The following is a 13,190-nucleotide window of genomic DNA, read 5'->3' on the forward strand; positions in this document are numbered from 1 at the left end:
CACACACACTGTGATATATTTACACTGACACACACTGTGATATATTTACACTAACACACACACACTGTGATATGTTTACACTAACACTGACACTGTGATATATTTACACTAACACACACTGTGATATATTTACACTAACACACACACTGTGATATATTTACACTGACACACACACTGTGATATATTTACACTGACACACACACACTGTGATATATTTACACTAACACTGACACTGTGATATATTTACACTAACACACAGTGATATATTTACACTAACACACACACTGTGATATATTTACACTGACACACACACTGTGATATATTTACACTGACACACACACTGTGATATATTTACACTAACACACACACACTGTGATATATTTACACTAACACTGACACTGTGATATATTTACACTAACACACACTGATATATTTACACTAACACACACACTGTGATATATTTACACTAACACACACACTGTGATATATTTACACTGACACACACACTGTGATATATTTACACTAACACACACACTGTGATATATTTACACTAACACACACTGTGATATATTTACACTAACACACACACTGTGATATATTTACACTAACACACACACTGTGATATATTTACACTAACACACACACTGTGATATATTTACACTAACACACACTGTGATATATTTACACTAACACACACTGTGATATATTTACACTAACACACACACTGTGATATATTTACACTAACACACACACACTGTGATATATTTACACTAACACGCACTGTGATATATTTACACTAACACACACACTGTGATATATTTACACTAACACACACTGTGATATATTTACACTAACACACACACTGATATATTTACACTAACACACACACTGTGATATATTTACACTAACACACACACTGTGATATATTTACACTAACACACACTGTGATATATTTACACTAACACACACACTGTGATATATTTACACTAACACACACTGTGATATATTTACACTGACACACACTGTGATATATTTACACTAACACACACTGTGATATATTTACACTAACACACACTGTGATATATTTACACTGACACACACACTGATATATTTACACTAACACACACTGTGATATATTTACACTAACACACACACTGTGATATATTTACACTAACACACACTGTGATATATTTACACTGACACACACTGTGATATATTTACACTGACACACACACTGTGATATATTTACACTAACACACACAGTGATATATTTACACTAACACACACACTGTGATATATTTACACTAACACACACTGTGATATATTTACACTGACACACACTGTGATATATTTACACTAACACACACTGTGATATATTTACACTGACACACACACTGTGATATATTTACACTAACACACACTGTGATATATTTACACTAACACACACACTGTGATATATTTACACTAACACACACTGTGATATATTTACACTGACACACACTGTGATATATTTACACTGACACACACACTGTGATATATTTACACTAACACACACTGTGATATATTTACACTAACACACACACTGTGATATATTTACACTAACACACACTGTGATATATTTACACTGACACACACTGTGATATATTTACACTAACACACACTGTGATATATTTACACTGACACACACACTGTGATATATTTACACTAACACACACACTGTGATATATTTACACTAACACTGATATATTTACACTAACACACACTGTGATATATTTACACTAACACACACTGTGATATATTTACACTAACACACACTGTGATATATTTACACTAACACACACACTGTGATATATTTACACTAACACACACACTGTGATATATTTACACTGACACACACTGTGATATATTTACACTAACACTGATATATTTACACTAACACACACACTGATATATTTACACTAACACACACACTGTGATATATTTACACTGACACACACTGTGATATATTTACACTGACACACACTGTGATATATTTACACTAACACACACTGTGATATATTTACACTGACACACACACTGTGATATATTTACACTGACACACACACTGTGATATATTTACACTAACACACACTGTGATATATTTACACTAACACACACACTGTGATATATTTACACTAACACACACTGTGATATATTTACACTAACACACACTGATATATTTACACTGACACACACACTGTGATATATTTACACTAACACACACAGTGATATATTTACACTAACACACACACTGTGATATATTTACACTGACACACACTGTGATATATTTACACTAACACACACTGTGATATATTTACACTAACACACACACTGTGATATATTTACACTGACACACACACTGTGATATATTTACACTAACACACACACTGTGATATATTTACACTGACACACACTGTGATATATTTACACTGACACACACTGTGATATATTTACACTAACACACACTGTGATATATTTACACTGACACACACACTGATATATTTACACTAACACACACACTGTGATATATTTACACTGACACTGACACTGTGATATATTTACGCTAACACACACACTGTGATATATTTACACTGACACACACTGTGATATATTTACACTAACACACACACACTGTGATATATTTACACTAACACACACTGATATATTTACACTAACACACACTGATATATTTACACTAACACACACTGTGATATATTTACACTAACACACACACTGTGATATATTTACACTAACACACACACTGTGATATATTTACACTGACACACACTGTGATATATTTACACTGACACACACTGTGATATATTTACACTAACACTGACACTGTGATATATTTACGCTAACACACACACTGTGATATATTTACACTGACACACACTGTGATATATTTACACTAACACACACTGTGATATATTTACACTAACACACTGTGATATATTTACACTAACACACACTGTGATATATTTACACTGACACACACTGTGATATATTTACACTGACACACACACTGTGATATATTTACACTGACACACACACTGTGATATATTTACACTAACACACACACTGTGATATATTTACACTGACACACACACTGTGATATATTTACACTGACACACACTGTGATATATTTACACTGACACACACACTGTGATATATTTACACTGACACACACTGTGATATATTTACACTGACACACACTGTGATATATTTACACTGACACACACACTGTGATATATTTACACTGACACACACACTGTGATATATTTACACTGACACACACACTGTGATATATTTACACTAACACACACTGTGATATATTTACACTGACACACACACTGTGATATATTTACACTAACACACACACTGTGATATATTTACACTAACACACACTGTGATATATTTACACTAACACACACTGTGATATATTTACAATAACACACACATTGTGATATATTTACACTAACACACACTGTGATATATTTACACTCATACACACACTGTGATATATTTACAATAACACACACTGTGATATATTTACACTAACACACACACTGTGATATATTTACACTAACACACACAGTGATATATTTACACTAACACACACAGTGATATATTTACACTAACACACACACTGTGATATATTTACACTAACACACACACTGTGATTTATTTACACTAACACACACTGTGATTTATTTACACTAACACACACTGTGATATATTTACACTAACACACACACTGTGATATATTTACACTAACACACACTGTGATATATTTACACTAACACACACACTGTGATATATTTACACTCATACACACACTGTGATATATTTACAATAACACACACACTGTGATATATTTACACTAACACACACTGTGATATATTTACACTAACACACACTGTGATATATTTACACTAACACACACACTGTGATATATTTACACTAACACACACTGTGATATATTTACACTAACACACACTGTGATATATTTACACTAACACACACACTGTGATATATTTACACTAACACACACTGTGATATATTTACACTAACACACACACTGTGATATATTTACACTAACACACACACTGTGATATATTTACACTAACACACACTGTGATATATTTACACTAACACACACTGTGATATATTTACACTAACACACACACTGTGATATATTTACACTAACACACACTGTGATATATTTACACTAACACACACTGTGATATATTTACACTAACACACTGTGATATATTTACACTAACACACACTGTGATATATTTACACTAACACACACACTGTGATATATTTACACTAACACACACTGTGATATATTTACACTAACACACACACTGTGATATATTTACACTAACACACACACTGTGATATATTTATACTAACACACACACTGTGATATATTTATACTAACACACACACTGTGATATATTTACACTAACACACACACTGTGATATATTTATACTAACACACACACTGTGATATATTTACACTAACACACACACTGTGATATATTTATACTAACACACACACACTGTGATATATTTACACTAACACACACACTGTGATATATTTACACTAACACACACACTGTGATATATTTATACTAACACACACACACTGTGATATATTTACACTAACACACACACTGTGATATATTTACACTAACACACACACTGTGATATATTTACACTGACACACACACTGTGATATATTTACACTGACACACACACTGTGATATATTTACACTGACACACACACTGTGATATATTTACACTGACACACACACTGTGATATATTTACACTAACACACACACTGTGATATATTTACACTAACACTGTGATATATTTACACTAACACACACACTGTGATATATTTACACTAACACACACTGTGAAATATTTACACTGACACACACTGTGATATATTTACACTGACACACACACTGTGATATATTTACACTAACACACACTGTGATATATTTACACTAACACACACACTGTGATATATTTACACTAACACACACACTGTGATATATTTACACTAACACACACACTGTGATATATTTACACTAACACACACACTGTGATATATTTACACTGACACACACACTGATATATTTACACTAACACACACACTGTGATATATTTACACTAACACACACACTGTGATATATTTACACTGACACACACACTGTGATATATTTACACTAACACACACACTGTGATATATTTACACTGACACACACACTGTGATATATTTACACTAACACACACTGTGATATATTTACACTAACACACACACTGTGATATATTTACACTGACACACACACTGTGATATATTTACACTGACACACACACTGATATATTTACACTAACACACACACTGTGATATATTTACACTAACACACACACTGTGATATATTTACACTGACACACACACTGTGATATATTTACACTAACACACACACTGTGATATATTTACACTGACACACACACTGTGATATATTTACACTAACACTGTGATATATTTACACTAACACACACACTGTGATATATTTACACTAACACACACTGTGAAATATTTACACTGACACACACTGTGATATATTTACACTGACACACACACTGTGATATATTTACACTAACACACACTGTGATATATTTACACTGACACACACTGTGATATATTTACACTAACACTGTGATATATTTACACTAACACACACACTGTGATATATTTACACTAACACACACACTGTGATATATTTACACTAACACACACTGTGAAATATTTACACTAACACTGTGATATATTTACACTAACACACACACTGTGATATATTTACACACACATTGTGATATATTTACACACACACTGTGATATATTTACACTAACACACACTGTGATATATTTACACTAACACACACTGTGATATATTTACACTAACACACACACTGTGATATATTTACACTAACACACACACTGTGATATATTTACACTAACACACACTGTGATATATTTACACTAACACACACACTGTGATATATTTACACTAACACACACACTGTGATATATTTACACTAACACACACTGTGATATATTTACACTAACACACACACTGTGATATATTTACACTAACACACACACTGATATATTTACACTAACACTGACACTGTGATATATTTACACTAACACACACTGTGATATATTTACACTAACACACACACTGTGATATATTTACACTAACACACACACTGTGATATATTTACACTAACACACACTGTGATATATTTACACTAACACACACACTGTGATATATTTACACTGACACACACACTGTGATATATTTACACTAACACACACTGTGATATATTTACACTAACACACACACTGTGATATATTTACACTAACACACACACTGTGATATATTTACACTAACACTGTGATATATTTACACTAACACACACACTGTGATATATTTACACTAACACTGTGATATATTTACACTAACACTGTGATATATTTACACTAACACTGTGATATATTTACACTAACACACACACTGTGATATATTTACACTAACACACACACTGTGATATATTTACACTGACACACACTGTGATATATTTACACTAACACACACACTGATATATTTACACTAACACACACACTGTGATATATTTACACTAACACACACACTGTGATATATTTACACTAACACACACTGTGATATATTTACACTAACACACACACTGTGATATATTTACACTAACACACACACTGTGATATATTTACACTAACACACACTGTGATATATTTACACTAACACACACACTGTGATATATTTACACTAACACACACTGTGATATATTTACACTAACACACACACTGTGATATATTTACACTAACACACACACTGTGATATATTTACACTAACACACACAGTGATATATTTACACTAACACACACTGTGATATATTTACACTAACACACACACTGTGATATATTTACACTAACACACACTGTGATATATTTACACTAACACACACACTGTGATATATTTACACTAACACACACTGTGATATATTTACACTAACACACACACTGTGATATATTTACACTAACACACACTGTGATATATTTACACTAACACACACACTGTGATATATTTACACTAACACACACACTGTGATATATTTACACTAACACTGTGATATATTTACACTAACACACACACTGTGATATATTTACACTAACACACACACTGTGATATATTTACACTAACACTGTGATATATTTACACACACACTGTGATATATTTACACTAACACACACACTGTGATATATTTACACTAACACACACACTGTGATATATTTACACTGACACACACTGTGATATATTTACACTAACACTGTGATATATTTACACTAACACACACACTGTGATATATTTACACTGACACACACTGTGATATATTTACACTAACACACACACTGTGATATATTTACACTAACACTGATATATTTACACTAACACACACACTGTGATATATTTACACTAACACTGTGATATATTTACACTAACACTGTGATATATTTACACTAACACACACACTGTGATATATTTACACTAACACACACACTGTGATATATTTACACTAACACACACACTGTGATATATTTACACTGACACACACACTGTGATATATTTACACTAACACACACTGTGATATATTTACACTAACACACACTGTGATATATTTACACTAACACACACACTGTGATATATTTACACTGACACACACACTGTGATATATTTACACTAACACACACTGTGATATATTTACACTAACACACACTGTGATATATTTACACTGACACACACACTGTGATATATTTACACTGACACACACACTGTGATATATTTACACTAACACACACTGTGATATATTTACACTAACACACACACTGTGATATATTTACACTGACACACACACTGTGATATATTTACACTAACACACACTGTGATATATTTACACTAACACACACACTGTGATATATTTACACTGACACACACACTGTGATATATTTACACTAACACACACTGTGATATATTTACACTGACACACACACTGTGATATATTTACACTGACACACACACTGTGATATATTTACACTGACACACACACTGTGATATATTTACACTAACACACACTGTGATATATTTACACTAACACACACACTGTGATATATTTACACTGACACACACACTGTGATATATTTACACTGACACACACTGTGATATATTTACACTGACACACACACTGTGATATATTTACACTAACACACACTGTGATATATTTACACTGACACACACACTGTGATATATTTACACTGACACACACACTGTGATATATTTACACTAACACACACTGTGATATATTTACACTAACACACACACTGTGATATATTTACACTGACACACACACTGTGATATATTTACACTGACACACACTGTGATATATTTACACTGACACACACACTGTGATATATTTACACTAACACACACTGTGATATATTTACACTGACACACACACTGTGATATATTTACACTAACACACACACTGTGATATATTTACACTGACACACACACTGTGATATATTTACACTAACACACACTGTGATATATTTACACTGACACACACACTGTGATATATTTACACTAACACACACACTGTGATATATTTACACTGACACACACACTGTGATATATTTACACTAACACACACTGTGATATATTTACACTGACACACACACTGTGATATATTTACACTAACACACACACTGTGATATATTTACACTGACACACACACTGTGATATATTTACACTAACACACACTGTGATATATTTACACTGACACACACACTGTGATATATTTACACTGACACACACACTGTGATATATTTACACTAACACACACTGTGATATATTTACACTAACACACACACTGTGATATATTTACACTGACACACACACTGTGATATATTTACACTAACACACACTGTGATATATTTACACTAACACACACACTGTGATATATTTACACTAACACACACACAGGCTCTGACCATGTTGTGGCCCTCGGGGCGCGGACAATGTGACCTGGGGCCTGGGGAATTCTGGGAGTGACGTATGGTGTCCGCCCACAACACAAACACCCGGAAACGATAACGTCAAAATATCGACACCACTTCCGGGGGAGAGGAGGGACACTTCCGGGGGAGAGGAGAGACACTTCCGGGGGAGAGGAGAGACACTTCCGGGGGAGAGGAGAGACACTTCCGGGGGGAGAGCTGGAACACTGAGGTGGGGGGGGAGACAGTGAGGGTGGGGGAGTGATGGCCTAGTGATATTATCACTACACCAGTTAGTAAATGATTTGGGGATCTGGGTTCCTGTCCCATTCCATGGCAGACAATGGAATTTAAATTCAATAAAAATCTGGAATTAAGGGTCTAATAATGATCGTGATTTGATTATTAGAGACAACCCCATCTGGTTTATTAATGTCCTGTAGGGAAGGACATTGCTGTCCTAACCTGGTGTGGTCTCTGTGATTTCAGACCTTCAGCAGCATGGTTGACTCTCGACTGTCCTCTGGGTAATTAGAGATTGGCAGAGAGTAGCCAGAGGCGTCCCCACCTAGTGAGTGTTTAAAAGAAATGTGAGAGGGAGAGAGAGATAGAGAATAAGGGAGAGAGTGATAGACTGAGAGAGAGGGGGCAGGGAGGCTTATTGAGTGTGGGGAAGAGTGACTGAGGGAGAGAGTGAGGGACCAGTTGAATAAGGGAGAAAGGAATATGGAAAGAGCGAGAGTCAGGGAGAGAAGGATCGGGTGAGAGTGAGGGACGGAGTGTGAGGGAGAGACGCATCGTGAGGGAGGGCGGGCGGTTTGTGAGGGATAGGGGAATGAGTAAAGGGAGCAAATGAGGCAGAGAAGCAGAGGGAGTGGATGAAGGAGAGAATTAGTGAAGGAGGGAAACGGAGAGCAGCAGAGTGAGTGAGGATAGAAAGACTGATATAAAGAGAATGTGGGATTGAGAGAGTGAGGAACAGAGACATTGGGGGAGGGGTGGAATAAGGGAGTATGGCATAGACAGAGTAGGGTATAGAGAGAATGTAATCTAATGTGAAATAGGAAGAGTCTGTGGGATGATCGATTCAGGGAGAGAGGAAGCAAGGATAAGGGAATGTCATAGCATTTTACAGCACGTAAAGAGGCCCTTTGGCCCATCATGTCCACACTCGTCATCAAGTATCCATTTATTCTAACCTCAGTTTCCAGCATTTGGCCCAAAGCCTTGAATGCTATTGTGTTTCAAGCGCTCATCTAAATATTTTTAAATGTCCTGAGGGTTCCGGCCTCCACCACCCTTTCAGGCAGGGAGTTCCAGATACACACCACCCTCTGGGTGAAAAAAATGTTTCTTCAATTCCTCTGTAAACCTCCTATTCCTTACCTTAAACATGTTCCCCTGGTTATTAACCCCTCGACTGAGGGGAGAAGTTTCTCCCTATCTCGCCTGTCTATGCAGTTTCGAACTTAGGACATCTCAATCAGATCCCTCATGGCCTTCTGTACTCAAAGGAAAACAAGAGCTGAAAATGTGTTGCTGGAAAAGCACAGCAGGTCAGGCAGCATCCAGGGAACAGGAGAATCGACGTTTCGGGCATAAGCCCTTCTTCAGGAATGTGGAAAGTGTGTCCAGCAGGCTAAGATAAAAGGTAGGGAGGAGGGACTTGGGGGAGGGGCGTCGGAAATGTGATAGGTGGAAAGAGGTCAAGGTGAGGGTGATAGGTCAGACTGGGGTGGGGGCGGAGAGGTCAGGAAGAAGATTGCAGGTTAGGAAGGTTGTGCTGAGTTCGAGGGATTTGACTGAGACAAGGTGGGGGGAGGGGAAATGAGGAAACTGGTGAAATCAGAGTTCATCCCTTGTGTTTGGAGGGTTCCCAGGCAGAAGATGAGGCGCTGAAAATGTGTTGCTGGAAAAGCGCAGCAGGTCAGGCAGCATCCAGGGAACAGGAGAATCGACGTTTCGGGCATAAGCCCTTCTTCAGGAAATGCTGCGCTTTTCCAGCAACACATTTTCAGCTCTGATCTCCAGCATCTACAGATCTCACTTTCTCCCAGAAGATGAGGCGCTCTTCCTCCAACCATCGTATTGTTGTGGTCTGGTGATGGAGGAGTCCAAGGACCTGCACCTCCACACACATCATCTATTGCATCCTCTGCACCCGATGTGGCCTCCTCTATATTGGGGAGACAGGCCGCCTACTTGCGGAGCGTTTCAGAGAACACCTCTGGGACACCTGGACCAACCAACCCAACCACCCTGTGGCTCAACACTTCAACTCCCCCTCCCACTCCACCAAGGATATGCAGGTCTTTGGACTCCTCCATCGCCAGACCACAACAACACGACGGTTCGAGGAAGAACTCCTCATCTTCCGCCTGGGAACCCTCCAACCACAAGGGATGAACTCGGATTTCACCAGTTTCCTCATTTCCACTCCCCCCACCTTGTCTCAGTCAAATCCCTCGAACTCAGCACCGCCTTCCTAACCTGCTATCTTCTTCCCGACCTCTCCGGCCTATCACCCTCACCTTGACCTCCTTCCACCTATCACATTTCTGACGCCCCTCCCCCAAGTCCCTCCTCCCTACCTTTTATCTTAGCCTGCTGGACACACTTTCCTCATTCCTGAAGAAGGGCTTATGTCCGAAACGTCGATTCTCCTGCTCCTTGGATGCTGCCTGACCTGCTGCGCTTTTCCAGCAACACATTTTCAGCTCTGATCTCCAGCATCTGCAGACCTCACTTTCTCCTCAAAGGAAAACAAACCTAGTCTGTCTAATCTCTCTACATTGCTCAGTCAGTCCAGCTATGCAACGTCCTGGTGAATCCTCTCTGCACCCTCTCCACTGCAATCACATTCTTCCTATTAGATTAGATTACTTACAGTGTGGAAACAGGCCCTTTGGCCCAACAAGTCCACACCGACCCTCCGAAGCGCAACCCACCCAGACCCATTCCCCTACATTTACCCCTTCACCTAACACTACGGGCAATTTAGCATGGCCAATTCACCTAACCTACACATCTTTGGACTGTGGGAGGAAACCGGAGCACCCGGAGGAAACTCACGCAGACACAGGGAGAACGTGCAAACTCTACACAGACAGTCACCCGAGGCTGGAATCGAACCGTGGTCCCTGGCGTTGTGAGGCAGCAGTGCTAACCACTGAGGGAGCCACCGTGCCACAGGGACTAGAATGACACACCGTATTTCTGCTCTAGCCAAATTATAATGTTACGTACAGTTCTATCAAACTCTCTTTGCTCTGGTATTCAATGCCCTAAGTATTAAAGGTAAGTATCCCAGATGCCTACTTATCTACCTGACCTTTAAGAATCTGTGGACATGCACACCCAGGTCACTCTGATCCTCTGTACTTGCCAGGGTCCTAGCATCCATACGTACTCCCTTGCCTTGTTAGTCTTCCTATTATGCATTCACCTCACACTGTTCAGGTTTCATTTGCTATTGTTCTACCCGGGGTACTGAGATATTATCGCTGAAAATGTGTTGCTGGAAAAGCGCAGCAGGTCAGGCAGCATCCAAGGAACAGGAGAATCGACGTTTCGGGCATAAGCCCTTCTTCAGGAAGCCCTTCCTGAAGAAAGGCTTATGCCCAAAACGTCGATTCTCCTGCTCCTTGGATGCTCCTGACCTGCTGCGTTTTTCCAGCAACACATTTTCAGCTCAGATCTCCAGCATCTGCAGCCCTCACTTTCTCCTACTGAGATATTATTCCAACTAAAGATCCTCTCAAGCTCAAGAAAAATAATTTTATATGTCTGTACTGTCAGTTATTCCAGCAAAATAAAAAAACGGCACAAAGTTGGGAGTGGTGAGTATTCAATCTATCTCCTGACTTGATAGTCATAGATGGTGTACCAAGAGCTACAATAACAGTCGATTTAAGATAATTAGGCAAAGTTGGAACATGATTCACTTCAACTTACTTTCATATGCAAGGATCCGTT

General features: G+C 37.6%; 1 protein-coding gene across 3 annotated transcripts in view; it reads right to left on the reverse strand.

The window, feature by feature from the left end:
• apooa (apolipoprotein O, a) overlaps positions 1-13,190 on the reverse strand; it is a 92,923-nt gene extending 79,733 nt beyond the window's left edge. For 2 of the 3 annotated variants that reach the window (XM_087993094.1, XM_087993093.1), the window contains exon 1: positions 9,198-9,238. In XM_087993094.1, the coding sequence (XP_087849220.1) occupies positions 9,198-9,212 (15 nt within the window). In that variant the 5' untranslated portion in view covers positions 9,213-9,238. Of the gene's footprint in view, positions 1-9,197; positions 9,239-13,169 lie in introns of those variants that run through there. The other variant, XM_087993095.1, reaches the window with a different exon arrangement.

The sequence above is a fragment of the Chiloscyllium plagiosum genome, unplaced genomic scaffold, assembly GCF_037043375.1.
Source record: "Chiloscyllium plagiosum isolate Xiang-an unplaced genomic scaffold, Cpla_swu_hap1 HiC_scaffold_12, whole genome shotgun sequence".
Taxonomy (NCBI): Eukaryota; Metazoa; Chordata; class Chondrichthyes; order Orectolobiformes; family Hemiscylliidae; genus Chiloscyllium; species Chiloscyllium plagiosum.